Source organism: Heterodontus francisci, chromosome 5, assembly GCF_036365525.1.
Source record: "Heterodontus francisci isolate sHetFra1 chromosome 5, sHetFra1.hap1, whole genome shotgun sequence".
In the NCBI taxonomy this organism is placed as follows: domain Eukaryota; kingdom Metazoa; phylum Chordata; class Chondrichthyes; order Heterodontiformes; family Heterodontidae; genus Heterodontus; species Heterodontus francisci.
The window spans coordinates 173,457,684-173,484,229 of NC_090375.1; the positions used below are offsets into that span (position 1 = coordinate 173,457,684).

Below are 26,546 nucleotides of genomic sequence, written 5' to 3' on the forward strand. Positions count from 1 at the left end.
ATCTTCCCAATTGGTGAAGATAAAAAGACCAAGTGCTGGATTTTATGTAGGATGCGGGGCTCCCAGCGCCGGGGTGAAAAGGCAGGGCAAACCCCGCCTCTGCCTTTTCGTGCCACTCACGCCACCCCATCCCCACCCCCGCCGGAATGATCCACCAGTTTTTTTCTTTCAAAGTTTCACGAGATGGAAGCCCCGTCCCTTTAAAGACAGGGATTTCACCTCCAGGAGTTGCTGGCCAATCAGAGGACCAGCAGCTCAGCAGTATTGACAGTACCATTGGGAGTGGTGGCCACTGCCAGTACTGCATAGGCCTTGGACCCAGGCCCAGCACTGGAACCCCGGACAAGAGGTAGATGAGACATGGTAGCTGACGCCAATCCGGAAGGCCCTGGCAAAGTGGGGTTATTGGGGGGGTGGTCATGCAGTCCAGGGGGACAGGGGTGCCTGTGTGGGGGGGGGGTAAACTGATTCCCAGCAAGGGTCCTCCGTGGGCCACGGAGAAGGGAGCACGCAGGGAGGGTGCCTCATGTTACAAGGTGACCTCCCCACATGGTGGAGGCCCCCTGCCGCTGGTAAGATCCCAGTGGCGGCAGGAAGAGGCCCATAATTGACTGTTAATAGGCCACGTAAGGGTCTCAATTGGCCTCTGGTCGGGAAGGCCATCGTTGGCCTATCCCACCCCCGGAAAGATCACTTGGCGACAGGAAGGCGAAGAGCCCTCTGCCCGCTACCCCCCCCCCACTACCACCCGTCGCAATACTCCGTGCCATCCCGCCTCCGACCCTGCCTCCGGGGAGCCCATAAAATCCCGGCCCAAGTGTTTTCTTCAGGTGGAGTGCAGGTGAAGTGGGATTAGATAGTGGAAGTAATTGAAGCAGGGCACAGAGATTTAAGTGGCAGCAGTGTGTACCATCTACAAGATGCACTGCAGCAATGCACCAAGGCTTCTTAGACAGCACCTTCCAAACCCGCGACCTCCACCAACTAGAAGGACAAGGGCAGCAAATACATGGGAACACCACCACCTGCAAGTTCCCCTCCAAGTCACACACCATCCTGACTTGGAACTATATCACCGTTCCTTCACTGTCACTGGGTCAAAATCCTGGAACTCCCTTCCTAACAGCACTGTGGGTACACCTACCCCAAATGGACTGCAGCGGTTCAAGAAGGCAGCTCACCACCATCTTCTCAAGGGCAATTAGGGATGGGCAATAAATGCTGGCCTGGCCAGTGACGCCCACATCCCATGAATGAATTTTAAAAAAAGAGTATTAATAAGATATATCTCTACCAGCCCGGATGAGGATCAAGGATTTGCAAAACTAACATGTTACAGTACCACCACTGGTGGGAGTGTCTGATTACAGCATGACAAATTTATATGCCCAGTTTTCATTCTGGGGACATTGGAATTTATAACTGGAAATGTTAGTGCAAATATGACAAAAATGTGATAATAGGAAGTAAGGCTTTCTGGACAGATATTGCATGCAGATGTAAGATTTTTACTGTATTAAAAGTACTGTTCCGTCACCAGACACTTCTCTAATTGAGCCATGGTATTAACACAAATCTGTAGCATTACCTCAGTACGTAGATCAGCTAATTTCCTATCCATATTAGACCTAGCTCCAACTTCATCTTCCAGATCTTCCGAGATCCTTCCAAGCTCATTCTGATGAGCATCACGAAGGAGGGTCAACTAAGTAGCAGAAACAATAACATATTCTTTAATGCAGTCACCAGGGTTTGCCTCAATTAATTACATTCTGTAGGAGAATGTTCTGAACATTTATCGTACAATTCCCCAAAGCAATCACAGATGGTTTCTTGCAATCACATTGATTTTTTTTCTACCCAATTATGTAAAACATTCAACTTCCTACTTTTGCAAAGTACAGCTTTTCAATTGTTATTAAAGTCAGACATTTTGTGAACTATTTTTATAATTACTTGACATTGGGTAAAAATACAGTAATGCACAGAGATAACAGGATGTATACTGAAACCCGATAACAGCATGCAAAAAAAAAATCACAAGTAAGAACGGAATGTAAATTTTGCATGGCAGCACCATGATATGATGCATTAGTGATTACAATACAGTTTGGAACAGGAACATTCAATTTGCAGTCCTGATTAATGCTAACACTCAGGTTTCCTCTAACCAACAATTTGCAGATGTTGATTGGATTTGGATTAACCTCAGGCGGTCAAATATAACACTGGCCAGAGATGAGGCACCCAGCCAATGGATGATGAGACAATTAGCAGGCATTCCAACTCAGATCATACTTCAAGACATGACATTGCCTGCCAATAGAACACGTCAATGATTCTGAACTGTTTTGATGAAGGTAATTTAATGAATTCAATTTTTAATTTCATTAAAAAAAAAACTTGTCCATAGAACTAGTTACTGTTTCTTACCTAAAATAAAAGCAAAATACTGTGGATGCTGGAAATCTGAAATAAAAACAAGAAATGCTGGAACCACTCAGCAGGTCTGGCAGCGGGTCACTGACCCGAAACGTTAACTCTGCTTCTCTTTCCACAGATGCTGCCAGACCTGCTGAGTGGTTCCAGCATTTCTTGTTTTTATTACTGTTTCTTACCTATTCTATCAGCTGAAAGTCACAATATGACAAAAATGAGAAAATGAAAATTTGTTTTAATTACCCAAGGTATTATTGCTACCCATCTAGAAATTTAAAGGATAAAACCTACCAAGGACATTATGAAACTCCTGGAAAATATGAGAATATATAGTATTGTCTCAATAATGCAGAAACCCTGCACGAACCAACCCACCATTCAACTTATCGATCCAGTCACCTACTGGAGGAAGCATTTTGGAAGGAAGAATGAGGAGAGGAAATAGAGGGCTGAAATTTATGCTGTAAACAATGGCAGCCCGCACGCGTAGGCTGAGCTTCGTGGAGCCGCTGTGATATCAAACACGGCGGCTCATATAAATGGCCTGGACGGACTGCCCCATCCCCCCTCCGATGACTTGGAGGGGGCAGGCAGTCAGTCCCCGGCTACGGCACCAGGAACCACTGCACAGACGCTGACGCCATTTTTAAAGGGCTTCGAGTCCTGCATTGCTCTTTAAATTTTTAAAGCAACAGTCATGTAAAATGTATTTAAAATAATTAAATAAATGTTTCTAGCCCCTCATCCACCCTCCCCCCCCCCCAATAACCATACAAATCATTCCTTGCCCTCTCCACCCCCCACCCCCAAAAATACTTATCTTGTGTACCTGACCTTCCCCGTCCCCCCGCCAAAGTTCATAAACTTTTAACTTCACCCCTTTCCACCATCCACTACACCAATCAGATTAGTTTGACCCTGCTCCCCCATCTCTCGCACTGAAATACTTACCTGCTCCCCCCTCCCCACCAGTGTCCCCTGTCGGAACTGACGGCAGGAGTAGGTAAGTCATTTATTCTTTCATTTGCATTTTTTAACTATGTTAATTTGACACCCATCACCGAGCGGCGGGCGAGCCACCATGAGGCCTCACCGCCACCGGCAATATCAGGCCGGGCCTTCCTGGTGTTGAGGTCCATGGCGGGCCTCTGCATTTTCCGGTGCCCTAGCCATGACCCCCGACGTCGGGGGGGGCTGTAAAATCCAGCCCATAAACTAAATGGCGCAATTTTAAAGCTGGTGCACGAACAGAGAAACCTGGGGGTGTACATCCACAAATCTTTAAAGGAGGCACAATAAGTTGAGAAGGCTGTTAATGAAGCATTCAGGATCTTGGCTTTATAAATAAAGGTATAGAGTGCAAAAACAGGATGCTATACCTAACTTTTATAAAACACTGGTTAAACCTCAGCTGGAGTACTGAGACCAATTCTGGAAACCATACTTTAGGAAGGGTATAAATGCCTTGGAGAGGGTGCAGAGGCGATTTACTAGAAGGGTACCAGGGATGAGGGACTTCAGTTAATTGGAGAGACTAGAGAAGCTGGGATTGTTCTCCTTAGAGCAGAGAAAGTTAAGGGGAGAGTAAATAAGAGTTGTTCAAAATTATGATGGGTTTTGATAATATAGATAGGGATAAAACTGTTTCTACTGGCAGGAGGATCAATTATCAGAGGACACAGATTTAAGGTAATTGACAAAAGAGCCAGGGAAGGTGAGGCGAATTTTTTTTAATTATTTACACAGTGAGTTGTTATGATCTGGAATAAACTGCCTGAAAGGGTCGCAAGATTCTATAATTACTGTTTACTGAAGAAACTATCTATCGAGTAGAGTGGTGTGATAAATGAAAAATAGTGGAAAATAAAATGATCTTAAAGTGGAAGACTAATTATCAGGCAACAAAGCTACCTACCTCAATGTAACCATAAAAAACTGTGTCCTAAATTGTTATGCCTGCAATAATCTTACCCTTTGATTGCTACTAAGAGTGAAATAATCTTTTTGACAGTAACCCTACTCTTGGCCTAATTATCTCAAAATCATTTAACATTCAAAAGACAGCACCTCCAACAGTGCAGCACTTCCTGTGTACTGCAGTGGAGTATCAACCTTAATTTTTATGCTCCAGTCCTGGAATTGGACTTAAAGCTTACAACTCAGGGATGAGAGTGCTTACAACTGAGCCACAGCTGACACATCATATACAACAAACCAAAACTTGCTTTATCCAACTACTTCACAAATTATCTGTAATAAAGCAATTATAGTGATACAACAATGAACAGAAGAAAGCAGGAATTATGCCAAAAAGTAAAAATACATAAGAAAAGCACTCCCTCCACATATTTCAAATTTTATTTTGAAATAGTCACCAGTTTTCTATCGCTGAGGAAAAAGAGAATTATCACAGATGTGATGAAACAGAATTTTACTGTTAAGAAACTTTCAATAAGAAAGATAATGATTTTTTTTTAGACACAGCAATGACTGACAGCTAATTTTATTCCTGGTTACAATAATAAGCCTGCAAGATGGCTCCTGGGCAGTCAGCTCCCTCGGGAGTGTCTCACTGTGCATGTCTCTCCGAGGCCATCTGCTGACATCTGTTGCTCTTTCTCCCCCTAAATCCTCTCTTCTGCTGTTTAAGTTTCCTGATTCTAACAGTGGGTGTAATTTAGCCCAAACTTCAAGTTAGCTATTAGTTTAAATGGCCTCTGTTTGTTAGTTCAAACCTATTTCCCCACCTTTACCGTGTGAGCTCTGGTAAAGATCTGAAAAAGACCTGGATATGGATTTTCTCTCAGATCTGGATTCAAATTCCAGGACTTCTCTGGACATCAAGACTGCGTTTCTGCACTGGATTACATCGGAGTAAATCATAGGACTCTGCTTCTGTCTATAATCTGCTGCTCTTCTTTGCTTTGTGAGCTGTGGAAAACACCTGGAAAAATCTAGACCTAGATCCTCTTTCAAACTTGGCTTTAAATTCCTGGACTTCTCTCATCATCAAGAACAATCTTCTGTCCTCGACTGTACTGGCTGTACCAGAAGCTTAGCTTCTTCTCTAATTTGCTGCCCTTCTGCAATATTTAAAATAACTTTGATCAGTTTACAGCCCCTTCCGCACCACTGTTGTGACTGAGAGACTTCAATCTCCTGCTGAGCTTGTGACTGACCACTGGTTATACTGGCAAACATACATTCAAGATCAAGATTGACACTGGCGCTAGTGCAAATATCCTACCAGTCCGAATCCTCAAAGATACATACCGGAGTCATTGGAAGTCTATGATACAACCAACAACTGCCAGGTTATCTGCACACAACGAGTCACCCATCCTTTGCACGCGAGCAGTCTTCGAGACTCATCTGTCTTTGCAATGCAGATACAGCAAGTTGGCATGGAAACCACAAATGTTCGACCTAGCAGACACAAGCATACCGGCAGTGGCAGGACTACCAGCATGTAAGGACCTCAACATCATCACCATCCATGAAAGCACTGTCATGGTGAAATCTCCAAGGATCTAAAAACCAGTCTAGAAACCCAGCAACAATACAACTATTCTGCGCCTTCATTTCTGCTCTATAGATAACCACCAGCAGCACAACGAGCCAGAACGGACAGGTATCTCCAATAGACTAAGTACTCTTCCCCCAACAAGCCCTCGCCCTTGAGCCCCAAGACTTCAGCTGCGGGGGATGAGGAGAGGCAAAGGACATGCAATGTCCTGAAGAGGCAAAGGAGGAATCAGTTGAAGCATTGACTGTTGATTCTTCGAGACGAGGTGCCAGAACTTTCCAAGAATGCCAAGGCCTCAAAGGTGGTCATCTTGAGAAAAGCAACAGAGTACGTTAGCAGGCTGAAGGCAGAGCAACAGAAACTGAATGCAGAAAGAGAGAAACTTCAGAATGAACAGCAACAGATGAGATGCAAACTCCATGAGCAAGAGTTGTCAAATCACCAAGATAAAATACGGAGTTTTGAGCCTTTATATTTGTAAAATTTCAAATCTCTATCCATATGTAAATAATTTTGATGTTATGTAATTTTATATAGTTTTTACTTTTAGCATACAAGACTTGGAAATCAGGGGGATGATGTGTGATTGCCTTTAAGAGTGATGTCCCTTTAAGATCTTAGTATGCTAATGAGCTGAGTACCAGGTTATAGTCATGTGACGACATGGCAGTCTCACTCTGCTACAGTAACACCTAAAGGCAAGTCATGTAAATAGTTAGCTCTGTGCTGTATATAATAAGTTAGCTATTTAATAAACCTGTTTGAGATCTTCAATCAACTGAACTCCACGCATCTCATTTCTGGTGCATTAGCCAACATAAAAAGCTTCTCATTACATTCCTAGCCAGAAAATCACTCGTCTGGGCTGGAGAATAATTCGCTGCTGCTTCTGGATTATATGGTGTCCTTCAACTTCGCCATCATCTTTCTGATCCTGCAACTGACTCTGTACACCTCCTGTATTCTCATTTCCATGAAAATACCTCCATCAGTGCATCCTCCGACAGTCTAGGCTCAAATAGCATCTGGAGTTCATTCACTAAACCTGTCTCCGAACTCAAACAACAGTTTGTCGATGCTCAATGCTGACTCCACATGACGTATGTCATTGTTATCCCACCATGGAGCCTCTGGCCTACACTCTGGACTCCTTCCTATTATCGCTTATCTATTTCCTATTTCCCTTTTACTTTCAGGTTTTTATGTACCCTAATTTTTATGTAACCAGGCCAAGTAACTTGAGCTCTCCCTGAATCCATACTGGTGCACATTTTGGCTGCCACTGGACCCAAGTTCATCAATCTATTTCCATTATTGCTCAGTTTTTTTACTTCTTTCCTCTTTACCCCTCCTAAGGCTGGATTCTGTAGAGCCCTTGACGTTGGGATCGGTGGCAGTGGGGCCTGAAGATGGCACCGGATGAGGCCCACCATGGACCTCGATGCTGGCAGGGCCCAGCCCGATATTGCCGGCAGCAGCAAGGCCTCGTGAAGGCACCCCGCCCCCCACCGCTACTCAGCAACAGGACCGCAATTTAAATATTAAAATAAATTACAATACCAGAATTAATGACTCTCCCATCACCTCCTAATATCCCGCCATGATCTTCACCCCAGCAGTTGGCACTGCTGCGTCTTCGGATCCCCGTCTGGGGAAACGAGGCACAACACTGGTGGGGAGGGGGGAGAAGGTAAATTTCTCAGTGCGGGGGTGGGGGGATGGGGTCAAATTAGCGTCACGCGTGTAGGGGTTGGTGGGAAGGGTTATAGTTTAAAGTTTGTGCAGGTGTTGGTTGGGGGGGGGAGGTCAGATAGTAAAGGTAAGTGTTTTGGGGGGGAGGCAAATAATTAATTAAATTGATATTGGGGGGTGGGATGGGCTAAAAGAGATGTATTTATTCTTTTCAATTTAAGCCGTCTTTAAATATTTAAAGTTCCTGGTAGGGCTGACAGCCCTTTAAAAATGGCATCATCACCTGCGCACAGGCAGCTGACATCATTGCCGGGGGCAGACAGCCCGTCCCCTCCACCTGATCGGTGGGGGAGGGGGGCGGCGCGCCCTGGCTATTTTGCAGCAGGTTTATAGAATTCAGCCCCTGGACACTCTTCTATTATCATGCCTGGTTTCACTTCCCCACTCTCAGGTGCTCTGCCCTCCCTATTCCCTACCCCAACTTTTCAGTACACCTCGACCTTCCTGTTATCTTGCCACCATCCCAGGCTTGACTCCCATTAGATAAGCCTACAGCTTCCCTCTGTTCCTCGGTTGACATCCTCTGACTGGCTCATCGAGGCACTCGGCACTGGCTCATTATAAGCAGCAACTCCAATTTCCCCATCCCACTCTCTCATCATCCTTCCCACCCAGGGAGCCTACTGGGGGCTGATCTCGCCAATCTCCTTCCTGTCCAACTCAGCCCTCCCACTACTGACCTTGTGGACTCTGCCAGCAGATCAGCCCTCACCACCCCTCTACTCATCTCCTTCCAGAAGGTCCGTTCACTTATGAACAAGGCCCTTGCCATCCATGAACTTAACATTGAGATTGTATCGACATCATGGCCTTAACGGAAACCTGGCTGAGGGGTGATGCCATCTTTCCCCTTAGTGAAGCATCCCCGACTGTCTATATATTCCACTACTTGCCCCGTCAAGACAGTCGTGGTGGCGGTATGGCACTTATCACCAGATCACACATTGGCCTGACCCTCTACTCTTCTGGCATCTCTCCTCCTTTGAACATCTCACCTTGTTCCACCCACCTCACCTCTCATTTATAATCTATCATCGTCCCAACTACAATAAATATTTTCTCATTGTTATGAAGGTGCTGTATTCTTAAAATGTTTTGAGGACTTGTGTTAAAGATTATGGACATCAGTTCATTTGGAAAACTGAAAAGATATCATGGATATGTTTTTTTTACAAGGATCACTGGGAGGACACCTGAGGTTTTGTTTGAAAGCAAACCTTTACTGGATGTCACATGCCTTAAGCTAAATAAACAACGGAACCCTTGGTGACTCACGAGAGTTGTTTACAGAGAAGAGACATGTCAAGATTTATGATGGTCAAGAATTATTTTCTCTTTTGGGATATTGTTTTGGTTCAGTTGGGGTGTGGACTGTTTTGAAGGCAGTTGAAGGTCAGTCTGCCAAGAGAGAAGCACCCAGCTCACCTCTTTCCTCCTGTCTTTGAGAAATCCTGCATATCCAGTGTGACAACTGAAACCCCTGATGCTGCATTTCTCCTGGAAAGTCTACCAGACTAATTCTTGACATCTCCAGAACAAATTGCTTCTGAAAAGATCCCAGTGACTGTCTCCGTGTACCCAGACACCAGACCAAAGGGACAACTGATATTCTTCCATGTATTTTCTTTTTCCTTCAAGAATTAACAAGTATTTGGCCAAAATATTTTTTTGTCTTTTTGTAAAGTGAATCTCTGCAGAGAAAACTTCTTTATTTTTTCTTTAACCTGTGTGTGTGTGTGTGTGTGTGTGTGTGTGTTGGGTTTAGAAGGGAATATATATACTTACATTCATATTTCAAACTGTGTGTTAATGCTTTGCATCTTTACTGGATAAGTCTTGTTTTATAATAAACTGATAATTTTGTTGTTTATTAAAGAAATCTGGTTGGTGTATTTTATTCTGAAATTTAAAAAATAGAGTATATGATTGGCTGTATCGGTAACAGGGTAAACATTTAAATATATGTTGTGACCTGTGGAGAAGTGGAACTAGAGAAAGACAGTGCACTCCTCCCTCCTCAGTCGTTAGATCATCACGATATTTTCACTGCTTTCCTTCCTCAGCCTTTGCTCTGAACGACTTCTCATCTTTGGTAATTTCAACCTCCATCTCAACTCATCATGTTCTCTCCCCTCAGAGCTCACTGCCCTCTTATCCTCTGTAAATCTCTCCCTCCATGTAAACTCCCCAACCCATATTCACAGCCACCCTTTCACCTTGCCATCTTGTGATCTTGATAGTCCCATTGTATCAATCACAGAAAAGGCGATCTCTGATCATTTCCTTGTATCACTCTTCAACCACAACCCCCTTCCATGCCCCAACCTCTTGTTACTGCCCCTGAAAAAAATTACCCCCAATTCACTTACGACTGCACTTTCAAAATACTAACTCGCTCGCCTTTGGCCCTCTGTTTGGCACAACATTTCTGCAGCTACTGATTTGCTCAACCGTACTCTCACCTCCACCTTTGATGTCCTAGTTCCCAATAAAACCATTACTCTCTCTCACCCTGGCTGTTCCCCCTGATACGACCCTCATCTCCACTCCCTTAAGATCAAGGGACACAGACTTGAAAGGATGCGGTGAAGAACTGGTTTAGCTATCCACCACCAGATCTGACTGGACCACATAAAACACTATTGGGTCCTGCTCTCATCCACTAAACTGCTATTTCAGGATCATCCTGGAATGCAAAGATAACCCCCGGCTTCTTTTCTCTATTGCAAACCAATTACCCTGTCTATCCGCACCCCCAACAATAAGCGTAAGGAGTTTGTAGGCTTCTTTGTTACTAAGATTGAGACCCTCCGATCAGCTATCTCTGTTGGGTCCCTCCTTTCCACGAGCCTTCTGGACCAAACTTCCTCAAATGATCCCCTGGCCCGAGCTTTGAACTCACATCTTTCTGTAGTTTCTCTCTTATCTCCCCTCATGTCCGTTCCAAGCTCATCTTATCCATGAGATCCACTTCCTGTTCCCTCGATCCTATTCTCACTAAACTGCTGATCACCAACTTCCCCTCCTGGTCCCCATGTTAGCCAATATTATGAATGGTTCTCTCTATTCAGGTGTTGTCCCTCTCTCCTTTAAATCTGCCGTTATCACCCCTCTCCTCAAAAAACTACCCCTTGACCCCATTGACGTTGCAAACTACCACCCTACCTCCAGCCTCCCTTTCCTTTCCAAAGTCCTTGAACATGTTGTCACCTCCCAAATCTGTGCCCATCTTTCCCAGAACTCCATGCTTGCATCCCTCCAATCAGATTTCCACCCCTGCCACAGTACCAAAATGGCTCTTATCAAAGTCACAAATGATATCCTAATTGACTGTGACAAAGGTAAACTATTCCTTCTCATCCTTCTTGACCTGTCTGCAGCCTTTGACATGGCTGGCCACAACATCCTCCTCCAATGCCTCTCCACTGTTGTCCAGCTGTGTGGGACTGCACTTGCCTGGTTCCATTCGTATCTATCTAATCATGTCCAGAGTATCACTTGCAATGGCTTCTCTTCTTGCTCCACACCATTACCTCTGGTACTCCCCCAAGGATCTATCCTTGGCTCCCTCCTACTTCTCATCTACATGCTGCCATTTGGTGACAGCATCCGAAAGCACAGTGTTAGCACATGTCTGCTGATGACACCGAGCTCTACCTCCACTGCTGCTCAGTTATCATTCTGTTTATCTGACATCGAGTGCTGGATGAGAAAAAATTTCCTCCAATGAAATATCGGGAACACTGAAGCCCTTGCCTTCAGTTTCCGGTCCAAACTCTGTACCTTAGCGTGTGACTCCATCCCCTCTCCTTGGCATCAGTCTGAGATTAAGCCAGTCTGGTTGCAACCTTGGTGTCATATTTGACCCCCAAGATGAGCTTCGGGCCACATATTCGCATCATCACTAAGACTGCCTATTTTCACCTCTGTACGTCACCGGACTTCGCCCTGTCTCAGCTCATCTGCTGCTGGAACCCTCATTCATGCCTTTGTTACCTGTGGCTGGTCACCCACATTCTACAGCCAATTATATCATATATCTATATTAGTTTCAGAATAAAAATCCGCCAACCAAGTTTCTTGGATGAACAACAAAATTGTTGATTTATTTTAAAACAAGACTTATTCAATAAAAATGTAAAGCTTATTTGAAGACACAGTTTGAAATATGGAAGTATAAATATCCACCCTTCCAAAATAACCTAACACACACACACACACTCACATCGGTTAAAGGAAAAAATAAAAATGAAAAAACTGGCTCTCTTGAGATCAATTTTTAAAAAAATACATTGCCCAAGTTATTGTGAATTCTCGAAGAAAAAGGATAAGATATGCAATGTTCCAGGTGACCCTTTGGTCTGGCGTCCGGGTGCACGTAGACCGTTGTCACTGGGATCTTTCTGGAGCAGTTCTGTTCAGGAGACGTCGATGAGTAATCTTGCAAGCTTTTTGGGAGAATTACTGCATCTGTGTTATCAGCTATCACACTGGATTTGCAATAAGATTTTTCAAAACAGGTAGAAAAGGATGAGTTGGGTGGCTTCTCTCTTACCAGGATACACACCAACACTCCAAACAATATCCAAAAATGAAACCAAAACTCCTGACAGCCTTAAATCCAGACATGTGACTACTCTAAGTCCAAACAGTTCCATAGTCCATAAGGCTCCAGCTGTTTACTTAGCTTAAGACATGTGACTTCCAGTAAAAAAAAAATTTAAACAAAGTCCCCAGTATCCCTCCTGTGACCCTTTAAAAAAACAAGTCCAGGCATCTTCTCAGGTATTTTCACAGTATTTTAAACACAGGTCCTCAAAAATATTAATAATGGAAGCACCTTCATGACAATGGATATCCATATAAACAATAATAAAAAGGAATTTTAGTGCCCTGAGCCTGCAGCAGCTCCTGCTATTTCAAAGTAAATGGCTGTCAAGGGTGAGGTTAAGTCCTAATTCTAGTGGATGATCCTTCCTTCATATTTTCTAAATACAACCAACACAGATCTCCATTTATTGTGATTTAGCCCTAGGGAGCAGTTCTAACTCAGAATTATAGCTCCAGAAGGTTTCTCTTCTGTCAGCTTTGTTTTTAGCCTGTGGTGGTGTTGTGCTTTGAAGTTAGATGTTGCTGTCAAACAGTCAGATTCACAGGACAGCCACGGACTAGCGATGTGAACCAGAAGATTTCAGATTATGTATCTAGCTGCATCAACTGAGACAACAGAAATTAATTAGATAAGGTTTGGAATGTCTTATCTTTTTGAGCTCTTCAACAGCTAATTTCAAGAAGTCCAACTCTAGTGGGACAGTAGCAAGGTTAATTGGCTGTTCTCCTGGATAGAGAAGGGGTCAGGGTGATCACACGACAACCCTCTTGCCCGGGAACAGGACAAAGGAAACAAGCAAGCACATGTTTCAGATCAGTTTCAACATCAGCTGTCGAGTGAGGCAGGGAGTAGGCAAGCCTTCCTTAATAAGCAAACTGCCCTAAGCTCAGAAAGCTGCCAAGTTTTAGAGATATGTGCAGTGCAAGAAAAGTGAATGTTTTTAGCCCATTAACAGGGTCCAGATGGTAGATCATTATTTTTATTTTGGTACAAGGAAGGATGTAGAATTGAGTTATATTGCAGTGAGAATTACTTCAAACGTTTCCCGATTTGTTCATTCCATAACTGCTGGATAAATCATATTGCGCATTTACTTTTACCTTTTTATCTTATTTAAGTGTGAATCGGTCCACTTTTTGGAATATTAGAGAAGCACCTGTTGCAATATGTGGAGAATTATAGCATTCAGTCGATTTAGTGAAGACATCTGCTGGGTGCAGGAGTTGGTGCGAGCACGATTTAAAGGTTGCATTCTCGGAGGTCGGCATTGGTTCCCACCGCCTCCAGAATGCAACACCATTTTGAAAGGGATGCCGGAAGGGAAGGAACGACAGCCCCGCGGACATCCACTTCATTGCCTGTTGAGCGCATTGTGGAGCTCATTAACGGGCTTATCAGCAGCAACTTTCAATTTTTAAAGGAAGGGAACAGGGAGAATGCCATGTCTGGAACACGGCAGCGTGTACAAGTCATGAACACCACGGAAGGCCATGAGGGCTATGGAAAGGGCTGATTAAAATAATGCAGAGGCATAAAGTAAAGCTCAGCTACTCCAAAAGTGCCACAGAGTAGCCATTGCTGCAGCTGTAAGGCTTGATTTTCCCAGTGGTGAGTGGTAGGAATCTGGAGAGGGACGTGACGCCACTGGCATCACTTGGACAACTGGGGTTGGCAGGGTAAGGCTTTGTGAATGCACAAGGCCTAGCTGAGGGAATTGAGATGTGAACAGGTTACACTGACATTGCGCAGAGCAGCCAGGATGAACTGCAGCAGATGCAACCTCTTGGACAGCAGGAGGCCAGAGGAGCACAGTGGGGGGCTGCAAGGGGAGGAAGGTGCTACACAAGGCATTGGGTCTACCGCCCAAGAGTTAGCCATCTGCAAATGACAGAGCGCCAGTGCTGTAGGTGTCTACACCTATCCAGGCAGGTGGTCTCGGACCTGTATGCTCCGATGCACAATGACCAGAGTCCTCACCACGCCCAAGGCAGCTCCTTACCTGCAGCTGCCGAGGTCACCACCACCCTGAATTTCTATGCACTTGCGTCGTTCCAGGGGTCAGCTTTGGACCTAGGTGGTATCTCACAGTCAGCAGCTCATAACACCATCAGGCAGATCACAGATGCCATATTCAGTCGGGCAGGGACTGCAGCCACTTTGACACAGATGGGCCTGGGCAAGCACAGAGAGGCATTGGGCTTCACCTCCATTACTGGATTCCTCCAGATGCAAAGCATCATCGATTGTGCCCATTTGGCCATCAAGGCACCCAGCGACTGGCCAGTAAGATCCATCAACAGGAAGGGCTTCCAATCCCTCAATGTCCAACTGGTCTGCTACCACAACAAGAGCTTCCTCCATGTGTATACTCACTTTCCCAGCAGCAGCCATTACTTCTTCATCCTCTGCCCATCCAGGCTGCCTCAGGTCTTCGCTCCATCCCCCAAAGTGTGTGGATGAATAGTAGGGTGTTGTGTGATTGCCTTTAAGAGTGATGTCCCTTTAAGATCTTAGTATGCTAATGAGCTACATGCCAGGATGCTGTCATGTGACTACAAGCCAGAGTCACTCTGTAACTGGAACACCAAGAGGCACATCATGTAAATAGTTAGCTCTGCACTGTATATACTTTTTAGCTGTTAATTAACCTGTTTGAGATCTTCAACAACCTGGACTCCATGCATCTCATTTATGATGCATCAGACAGCATAAAAGGCTTCTCATTACATGGTGCAGCCGTGGTGAAAAGACAGAACCCAAGATTGAAGACCACAAGAAAACAACTTGAAAAGTACCTACAGCTAAAAGAGAGAAAGTCAAAAGAAACACTGGCCCAAACAGTGTAGAGAAGGGAAAAAAAACTCACCTCCAGCAGGAAAATGAATACCAAACTTCCTAGTATGAACTGGAAGGCCATTGATAGCCTACCTGAGTTCCAATTGTTCAAACAAAGAATGCAGTTATGCTTCACTGACCAAGTAATTACAGAAGCAATAAAGCAAACTGTAAAAATAATGTAGCAATTTGAATTGAGGGATTACACAGAATCAATACCTCAGGCAAATCTAAAGAGGACTAGAAATATCCCACAAAGATATGGGATATAAGCGCTGGAAGATCAGCTCCGGTTACGAGTGAATTTCAGAATTCACTGCCTAGAATTGATGTCCTACAGAACAGCAACAGCTACAGAAATTAATAGACCTGTTCGTCAGTAGGTGCCATAGTCAGGGCAACGAATGTGATTTCTCAGAAGCCGAGCTGTCAGACCGAATAATGGAGCTGGTGATTGTATCAACACCCATTGAAGCGTTTCAGAAGGACCTCTTGGGGAAAAAGAAAGGGCACAGCATTGACACACTGATGGAAGATGGCAGGAAATATGAAGCAATTGTAACTGGACAATAGCACCTGCAAGAACTAGGTGCAGCCAATAGTATCAGCACCATAAACAGGTCCAAAAGAGCGAGAAAGCTGTGTGCTCAGTATGGTTGATCCCACTCATGGTGAAGATGACCTGCATTTCGAAACCTGTACAAGGAGTGCGGTGCAAAAGGACACTGGGCCCTCCTATGCAGGAATTATGACTTGAAAGACAGAGCCAGAAGCCACGGTAGGGCATGAGCCAACAGAATACAGGCACAGCAACACTGCAACAGCAGCAAGGAAAGTGCCAGAGACCTGCATAAATGCAAGCCAATACACGAAGTCCACAGCGAAACAGACTTGAGCCAAGGCTCAGAGACGAGTAATTCTCAGTCAGAAGATGAGCAAGCATTTCACATTGTGAACCTGACACATCATGTTGATGAAGTTAAACAACTGGAAGCATTCGCCACTTTAATGTCATGTGCCCAAGAAAGCTGGCAAACATACTGTCAAGGTCAAGATTGACACCGGTCCGAATCCTCAAAGATATGTACCAGAGTCATTGGAAATTAATGATACAACTGATGGCTGCCAAGTTATCTGCATATAATGGGTCACCCATCCTTGCAGTGGCATATTAACAATGCAATGCAGCTTTGGCAAGTCAGCATGGAAACCACAAATGTTCTACCTAGAAGACATGAGCGGAGCAGCAGAGGCAGGACTACCAGTGTGTAAGGACCTCAACATAATCACCATCCACGAGAGCATTGCCAAGGGAAAATCTCCAAGGACCGGAACCAGCTCACAGACTCTGACCAGCATCAAACGGTGCAGTCCGGAAAGCCAACATTAGCACAACTATGCCACGCCTTCACTTCTGCTCTCCAGAGAACCGCCAACACCACAATGAGCCAAAACAGACAGGTATCTCCATGAGACCAAGTCTTCTTCCCCCAACAAGTCCTTGACCTTGAGCCCCAAGCCTTCAGCATGGAGGATGAGGAGAGGTGAAGGACACTCAATGGTCAGGATTTTACTCTACGCGGATGGGAGCCGGCCACTGACTGAATAGTCAGTGGCAAACCTGCTTTTGCCTCAGCTGGGGATCCGACACATATTTTGCGGGTCGCCGGGCTTCAATTGCTCTGAGGCGGGACTTCCACCCGCTTGAGGTAGGCAGTCCCACTTAATAGAGCTACCGGCCAATCAGTGGGCCGGCAGCTCTTAGTCCCAGCAGCGCCATCGGGAGCAGTGGCCACTGCTGGGACTACAGCCCTGCGTGAAGAAAAGATGTCCGGGAGCCTGGAACAAAGATAAGTTTTGGTTGCCTCACCGGTGGTAATTGGTCAGGCCCCGGTGAGGCAAGGGCGGTCGACGGGGGGAAGAAGGACGTGTTGGGGGTTATGCCCTGTGTAAAGTGGCGGCGGAGGCGGGAGCAGGTCAGGAAGGGCTCCCGGAGCCTCCCGCTCCATTTTACGCCACCCCCTGGCCGCCATCCTGCTCTTTGTTCAGCCCAATGTGCTGAAGACGCAGAGAAGGAATGAGTTGAAGCATTGCCTTTTATCTCTTCGAGGTACAGTGCTGGAACTTTCCAAGAATGATAAGGCTCCAAAAGCAGTCATCTTGAGAAAAGCAACAGACCATGTTAGCAGGCCGAAGGCAGATCAACAGAAATGGAATGCAGAGAGGGAGAAACTTCAGAAAGAACAGCAAAGATGAGATGGATCTCTCCAAGCAATAGTTGTCAAACCACCTAGACGATGTATGGATGGTTGAACCTCTATATTTGTAAAGTTCATTATCTCTATCTGTGTGTAAATCATTTTGATGTTATCTAATTTTATATGTTTCTTACTTTTAGCATATGAGACTTATCTTTGGAAGGAAGGGGGATGTTGTGTGTTAAGAGTGATATCCCTTTAAGATATTAGTATTATAATGAGCTACATGCCAGGATGTAGTCATGTGACAACAAGCCAGACTCACTCTGTAACTGTAACACCAAGAGACGAGTCATCTGAATAGATAGCTCTGCACTGTATATACATGTTCGCTGTTAATAAACCTTTTTAAGATTTTCAACAACCTGGACGCCATGCATCTCATTTATGTTGCAACAGACAATATAAGAAGCTTCTCATTGCATAGAGGACAAGGGAAATCCCTTGAAAAGACGGCTACTGGCCCGTCTCCAAGAGCCCCAGACAGAGGCACGGAGGCGATACAACCAGTGCCACCTGCTCACTAGGACAACCATTGCACAGGTCATCGGGTTTGTGAAGATGCATTTCTGATGCATGGACCAGTCGGGTGGCACCCTCCAATACCCTCCTGCAAGGATCTCGGTCATTGTGCTGGTCTGCTGCGCTCTCCATAACATGATCCTCCAGAGAGGTGTGGCCTTTGAGGACAGTGAGGCCCTGGAATGAAACAACTCATCAGGGGAGGAGCAGGAGGTAAGAGATGAGGAAGAAGCAGAGGAGGAAGGGGATAACAGTGAACAGAGAAGTTCCTCTGCTGCACAACAAGGAGGCTTCCTCTTGCCACCCTCTGGGAAGAGACCCTCCCTCCTCTCCTTCACAGCCTGCAGCATGAGATCCAGGTTGGCATCGATTAAACGAGAGTCCTCCCTGCCCCTAGTGCCAGGCCTCCGGCCCCCCTGTGGCATTTCACTTCCCTCTGGTGAAGTGCAAGGTTTTGGCACAAACTGCAGATCTCTCCCTCAGGAAAACCAGCAGCCTCAGTGATGGCTACTGTGGGAGTCTACGTGAACCCCACACTTCCTCTGACCTGCCTCCATTCCCAGCCCCACTGGTTCTAAGTGGACAGGAAACCCGTCTCCATACCAATTAACGGATTCCCCATTTGAAAATCTGAATCTGAATCAGTTTCCCACCAGAGGTGGGTTTCTGACCCAAAACGAGGCCAGGTTCCTGTTTCCCACCTCTGTAACAAAAATCCAGCCTTCTGTGTTGCAACTTCCCTACCTGTTACACTGTCTAGAGCATGGTTGTCCAACATACGGACAGCGGGCCAGAAACCAGCCCACCAATGGTTTGAATCCGGCCTGCCAATCCTGTATGACTGACAGCGGTCTGGTTGTGGCTCGGCTGCACTGTCGGAGTGGTGGTCACAACACTCACCCAGACTGGAGCGCTGGATACCTTCATCACAAACTGCTGAGGAAGGTGAGCAATTTACCCTTTGTGTGTGGGGACAGCTTCTATCTAGCCAGTTGCTCTTCTAGAGGGAATAAGTATGTGTCTCAGTGGCGATTTAACATCTCATCCTTGTTCCCCTGTGGTTGTTTGCTCTCTAGTAAAGGGCTATGACTCACCAGTTTTACTTGCCGTGTACTGAGAACTTACACTGTATGAATAAGGAGCCCACTGGCAAGACGCCTGATCAAGGGGCTGGTTGGACAGGAAACTCAACAGAAATCCAAGCAGTGATGATGTTCATCAGTTCTCTCTTCTGATGGAAAATGTCACAGCACCTGCCCTGAGCCTCCCCATTGTTCCTAACTGGCCTGTTATTGCCATTAAAAAAACACTGCATTGCAAAAACTGCCCTAGTGAAATATTTACACCACTGATGGATGTTCCACTGCATTGCTGTACAGGTGTTACTGTATCACACTGGGATACAGTACTGGTAGGGACAGGTCTGTTACTGTATAACACTCGGGTACAGTACTGGTGGGGACAGGTCTGTTACTGTACAACACTGGCGTACAGTACTGGTGGGGAAGGGCGAGACAGAGAGAGAGGGGAAGACACACAGAGACGGGAGAGACAATGTGAGAGGGGTGAGACAAAGAGAGAGAGAGGGGGGAGACATACAGAGATGGGGGGGTCACAGTGAGAGGGGGAGACACAGAGAGAGGGAGAGGCGGCACAGAGAGAGCGGGAGACACAGAGAGGGGAGGGGAGACAGAGAGAGAGAGGGGTGGCACACAGAGAGAGGGGGGAGACACAGAGAGAAGGGAAAGACACAGAAAGAAGGGAAAGACACATGGAGGGTGGGATGACACAGAGATGGGGGAGATGAAAAGAGATCAGTCCTGACATGAACATCTATTCGGAATACTCCACATCGCTACATCAAGTGTGTGGGAAGACATTTTGCAAAGCAAAAACAATGCCAGGTAGCTCACTAAATCAGTGTTCAACGTAGTGAAGAGAAAGTAAGTTAATAAATTAGTCTTCTCATTTAAAGCTTGTTCATAAAAATGCACATTTGTTGTTGCTTTGATCAATAGTAAGATAAATTTTTAGTGCCTTTATCTTTCCAGAATTTGTTCACTGGTCCCCCATGTATGACAAAAATTGAAATGTGGCCTCTCATGCAAAAGGTTGGACACCTGTGGTCTAGATATTCATTGTGAAAATAAACTCCTCACCAGAAGTGAAACAAAGAGGGAATTTTATGCTGGCGGTGGGGCTCTGAACATCGGGGGAAACCGACGTCAAGATCCCTCTTTTCCGGAAGGACCACCAAAGTTAATGCCAATCAAGCACTTAAGTGGACAGCAGTGGGCCTTCCATAGGATTTAGGACTCCATTGCCAGAAGTCCTGCCCTTGGAGAGTCGCCACCAATCAGAGGCCGGCAGCTGCAGCGCCACCGCAAAGGCAGTGACTGCTTCTTGAGATGACCGTACTGGAGGCCAAGGATCATCGCTGTACCCAGGCCTCAGGTAGGTCAGAGCGGGAGGGGTATCACGGGATGGGGGTTGTGGGAGAGTGGGGGAAGGGAGTCAACAGCAAGGGCAGGGTGTGGGCCTCAGGGACCACCCCCTTCCTTATGCCGGGTCCCTCCTTCAGGCACTATGTGCCTTTGAACAAGGGAATCCCCCCACCAGAGCCGGGAAGCAGCCCACATGGTTTTCCATGCCGTGCTTCCTGTGCGGTGACAGGGCCGACCGCTGCATGGGTAATTGTGGCTGTGGCAGAAAGAGGACCCTAACCGGGGGTTAATTACCCAGTTAAGGGCCTCAATTGGCAGCAGGGCGGGAAGGCCATTCACAGGCCTTCCCACCCCGACTAAATTTCTGCGGAGGCAGGATGGTGGCGGGAACCCATTTGGAAGGGTAATGTGTCCCAAAAATTTGAGTAACAGGTGTGTTGTTCACCACTAACAGGATGCTGCCGTCAAGCCGAAAAAATGTTCTGCCTATCACACAAATGAGTAATGTGATATCTGAATTTCAATGCCACTGTGATGCTAAGTATAAAGGCCGTACGTCCCATCAAACAACATGTCCTTTCTGTTGTTCACAACAGGCAAGGTACAGGCCGCACCCAACCAGCCTGTGCTTGAAAAACTCAAAACACAGTGTCCAACATTAGATGTGATTCCACGATTGGACAATATTTGCTAAATAAAAGCAAAATACTGCGGATGCTGGAAATCTGAAATAAAAACAAGAAATGCTGGAACTCGAAGAAGGGTCACTGACCCGAAACGTTAACTCTGCTTCTCTTTTCACAGATGCTGCCAGACCTGCTGAGTGGTTCCAGCATTTCTTGTTTTTATTTGCTAAATAATGCTCAGTGTGCTAGGAATTATGCTGACAACCAATTTAAGATTGTAAGTCGGGCTTGCAGTCTGGCGCATTTGCGTGTACTCGCAGCTATATATATCAATACACAGGGTCCTGTTCTTTGCAGTCAGGAAGAACATGTACACACATTGTGCCTGTTTCAGCTCAACAAAATAAGTGATAGCCATTCGCTGGTTCATTAATCGGAACAATGCCTTGACCAATCAGAGTCAAGCTGCCTGGTTTAAATTTCAAACAAAGCTGGGCAGTTAACTGTCAGTCTTAAAAGATCACTTTGCTAGCAGCTAATTTGCAACACTGTATTCTTCAGTGAAGTGGAGACAAAATCTCTGCTCATCTCAGAGAGAACAAAGACCCAGGAAGTTTAAGGGAATTGCCTGTTCTTTTTAGCAAGAAGAAATCTTCTTCTTTGGCCTCCTTGTCTTGAGAGACAATGGGTAAGTGCCTGGAGATGGTCAGTGGTTTGTGAAGCAGCACCTGGAGTGGCTATAAAGGCCAATTCTAGAGTGACAGACTCTTACACAGGCGCTGCAGATAAAATTGGTTGTTGGGGCTGTTACACAGTTGGCTCTCTCCTTGCACTTCTGTCTTTTTTCCTGCCAACTGCTAAGTCTCTTCAACTCACCGCTCTTTAGCCCCGCCTTTATGGCTGTCCGTCAGCTCTGGCAATCACTGGCAACTGACTCCCACGACTTGTGGTCAATGTTACAGGACTTCATGTCGCGTTTGCAGACGTCTTTAAAGCGGAGACATGGACGGCCAGTGGGTCTGATACCAGTGACGAGCTCGCTGTACAATGTGTCCTTGGGGATCCTGCCATCTTCCATGCGGCTCACATGGCCAAGCCATCTCAAGCGCCGCTGGCTCTGTAGGGCATATATACTGGGATGTTGGCCGCCTCGAGGACTTCTGCATTGGAGGCATGGTCCTGCCACCTGATGCCAAGGATTCTCCGGAGGCAGCAAAGATGGAATGAGTTGAGACGTCACTCTTGGCTGACATACATTCTCCAGGCCTCGCTGACATAGAGCAAGGTACTGAGGACACAGGCTTGAAACAGTCGGACCTTTGTGTTCCATGTCAGTGCGCCATTTTCCCACACCCTCTTGGCCAGTTTGGACATAGCAGCTGATGCCTTTCCCATGCACTTGTTGATTTCTGCATCGAGAGACAGGTTACTGGTGATAGTTGAGCCTAGGTAGGTGAACTCTTGAACCACTTCCAGAGTGTGGTCGCCAATATTGATGGATGGAGCATTTCTGACGTCCTGTCCCATGATGTTCGTTTTCTTGAGGCTGATGGTTAGGCCAAATTCATCGCAGGCAGCTACAATCCTGAAGAAATGCACTACTAACTACCATTCTTGAATCACTGGGTGACCGTCATGTGACAAACCCACCACCATCTGTGGTTTTAAGCTGGTGTTTCTCTGCAGCAGCAAGGAGAAGCATCTGGACTTTGACATGTGCAGACCCAAGTGGGGGTTCCTCCTCTCTCTCTCTCCATTCCAGCTTGCAAGCTTCAAACCCACCTGTTGACTGACCACCTTTGCATATTCCAGCTACAACTGGAAACCCCTTTGAAGGAAATCATCTGCATCGCTGTCTCCAAGAGACCCACCAAATCAACCATCTATCTCTTCAAACTAAAAGCCTCCGGACAACCAAATTCAGCTAGAAGCCTGCCGAATCACCAAACTCCACAGTCCGTATGCTCTTTTTTTCTGTGGACTCTAACTCCACCAATCTACCCTTCCCCACTCTGTAACCTATTTGTGTGTGTGTGAACCTCCAATGTGTATGCGCATGTGAAAGTTGGCATGCAGTTTATTATTTTAATTAGTTCAGTTTAAATACAATAAAGTTAACCTCTTTCTTTGTTGAACTCAAGAAAACCTGTCCAATTGGTTCTTGTTATGATCATAGCAAGTAAGTAATTTAACACCTACTGAATTGGCCAGTACATCTACTTTAAGAAAAATTAAACGTATTGTGGTCAAACAAGGAGAGGGAAAAGAGGGAAGCTCTTTGATCCCTCCTCACCTGACCGTAACAGTACAGTGACTACATATATGTATATTATACATTTTCAGAAAGAGAATTTAAAAAGTTATCAAAAAAACCTTACTGAATCAGTGTTGATTTCATCTATCTTACAGATACTGAAATACTTCAAAGAATGTTTTGTCATCCTCTTTCTTCATGTAACGTAATTGTCAAGGCTTGTTGTCCTCTGTGAGTTTGCCCATTCTGCATAGCTTTCTCTAAGCACAACTTTTCACTTCACTGAACTACTTTGACACCCACTAGATTATTTTATTGTGAGAGCTGCTTAACTATTCAGCAACTTCCCTACTCTTCTAGAGTCCTAGGATTTTTACATTCATAGTATGTACAAGGAAGGAGCTTTCATACCCACTAAGTAGCTCCTCCATAAAGAGTTCTACTTACTGATCTGTAAATTTTGGCATCTTAACCTTATTGATAAAGATGCAATTTTGTGTAATTTTATGATTGCAATATACTAAGTGATAACTTTTCTTTTAAATTGATATATCAAATTAAAGGTAATTTCTGGCAAAGTAAGCTACTTCAATCAAGTCCTGCAGGTATATTTTCATTGATGGCTTAACTCTTTCTCAGCACGCAAACAGCCCACAGTAATTGACATTCTAATAGTTGGGCACAATTATGCTTTATTACCATGCAGTTCCACCCTAACAGTATTAACACCTGGAGATTTAGGACACTGTTCCAAAAATGATAACCCTTGCATAGTCTTACATGGTGTTTACAGCACAGAAATAGGCCATAATAAATGTTCTGGAAATACTCAGCAGGTCAGGCAGCATCTGTGGAGAGAGAAGCAGAGTTAACGTTTCAGGTCTGTGACCTTTCATCAGAAACAGGCCATTTGGTTCAACCGGCTCATGCCAGTGTTTATGCTCCACATGATCCTCCTCACACCCTTCTCCATTTAAGCCCATCAACATATCCCTCTCTTCCTTTTTCCCTCATGTGTTTATCTAGCTTCCCCTTAAATGCAACTATGCTAGTTGCCTTAACCACCCCTTGTGGTAACAAGTTCCACATTATAACCACTCTCTGGGTAAAGAAGTTGCTCCCGAATTCCCTACTGGATTTATTAGTAACTATCATATTTATGATCCCTAGTTCTAGTCTCCCTAGCAAATGGAAGCATCTTCTCTACGTCTACCCTATCAAACCCTTTCATAATATTAAAAACCTCCTTCAAGTCACCGTCTGGAGAACGGAGCCCCAGGCTGTTCAATCTTTCATGATAGGGATAATCTCTTAGTTCCGGTATAATTTTGGTAAATTTCTTTGTAACTTCTACTGTGCCTCTATCTCCTTTTTATAATAGAGACCAGAACTGTTCTCAGTACTCAAAAGTGTAATTTAACCAAGGTTTGATACAAGTTTAACATAACTTCTCTGCTTTTCAATTCTATTCCTCTGGAAATTAACCCCAGTTCTTTGCTTTTTTATGGCCTCATTAACCTGTGTCAATTTAGTGATGCCAGGAGGTTTTTAATATTATGAAAGGGTTTGATAGGGTAGACGTAGAGAAGATGCTTCCATTTGCAAGGGAGACCAGAACTAGGGACCATAAATATAAGATAGTTACTAATAAATCCAGTAGGGAATTCGGGAGCAACTTCTTTACCCAGAGAGTGGTTAGTGATTTGTCTATCTGTACCCACCCACGCCACCCCCTGCACCCACCCCCCAGATCCCTCTGCTCCTCGATTCCATTTAGACACTTATTTTCCAATGTGTATGTGGCATCCTTATTCCATCCATCAAACTGTACCTCACACTTATCTATATTAAAGGTCATTTGCCAATGACACCCCATTTTGCAAGTTTATTAATGTCTTTCTGCATTTTGTCACAGTCCTCCTCTATATTAACTACATCTGCCAATTTGGTGTCATACAGCAGATTTTGAAATCCTACTTCCAATTCCCAAGTTCAAATCATTTATATAAATGGTGAACAACAGAGGTCTCAGCACCGATCTTTGTGTGATATCAATCCCCATCGTTTTTGCGAGTCTTCAGTAACTACCTTTAACCCCTACTTTCTGTTTCCTGTTTTGTGGCCATTCTGCTACTTGTCCCCTGACTCCACATGTTCTGATCTTAGTCATGGATATACTGTGTTGTACCTTATCGAAGGCCTTTTGAAAATCGAAATATGTTACATCTACTGCATTACCATTGTCCACCTTTTCTGTTACTTCTTCAAAGAATTCAATACAGTTGGTCAAGTATGACTTTCCCTTTTGAAATCTGTGCTTGGAGTGTTGCAGTATTGTGAGATAGTGTTTTGAAATTGCAATTGCATTATGCATTGTGTACTGTAGAGGCTGCTGTAGAGCACACAAAGGAAAAGTAAAACAAAACAGAATAAAGAAGAAGCGTTTATGTTCAACAGCTTGCTGCAGTCTCTGTCTCACATATCTGGCAAAACCTGGCTAAACCTCACTCCAGTCCCAAGGACATCACAATGGCAATGAAGTAAAAAGAAAAAGGATGGTAAAAGAAATGGAAACATTACTTTCGGGTGTGAAAATTTTGGAAGATTTTTTGCCTACTTCTACAGACAGTATTTTAAGCTGGACACTGTTAGAGCGACACACAGAAAGCATGTACAGCATATAGACACACACTGATCTCTCCAAAATAACCATCCAATCAAAAATATATATATAATCTCAGATCATTGCAGAGAAGTTTCCTCTGAAAAAGAGCATGATTCCAGATCTTTTATCACTGCGTTGCTGATCAATATGGCATTGTCTATGACCAACCTACCACCTTTTGATGTTCTTTCAGAGCCATCATCCGTAGCCTCACATTGGCAAAAGTGGCTGTGACATTTCAAAGGCGCAATGGCAGGTTTTGCAATCAGAGGCGACACAAGGAAAAAGGCCTTGCTTCTACACTATGGAGGTGAAGAATTAGAAGATAGCCTTGAGACATTTATCCCTGAGCAAAATGACTGTAACTCAGCAAAAAATACACCAACAACTTACTCTACACCCAAGAAAAATACCATATATAAAACCATTGTCTTCTGACACATTAAGCAAGAAGCAAACAAGACAATTGGACAATATTGCACACAACTGAAAAAACTAGCAACCAGATGTGACTTTGGTCATGTTGAACATGTCGAATGGGAAATCAAAATACAAATAATCGAAGTCTGTCTCTCTAGTCAACTATGCCGAAAAGCACTCAAGAACGACAGAA

At 44.9% G+C, this 26,546-nt stretch overlaps 1 protein-coding gene across 2 annotated transcripts in view; it reads right to left on the reverse strand.

Annotated features, from left to right (window-relative positions):
- Positions 1-26,546, reverse strand: part of LOC137369646 (coiled-coil domain-containing protein 102A-like) — a 698,074-nt gene that overhangs the window by 427,556 nt on the left and 243,972 nt on the right. Inside the window, exon 5 of one of the 2 annotated variants that reach the window (XM_068030981.1) lies at positions 1,589-1,705. The exons of the other annotated variant lie outside the window; for it this stretch is intronic. Within the exon in view, the coding sequence (XP_067887082.1) occupies positions 1,589-1,705 (117 nt within the window). The remainder of the gene's footprint in view (positions 1-1,588; positions 1,706-26,546) is intronic. 2 annotated transcript variants of the gene reach the window in all.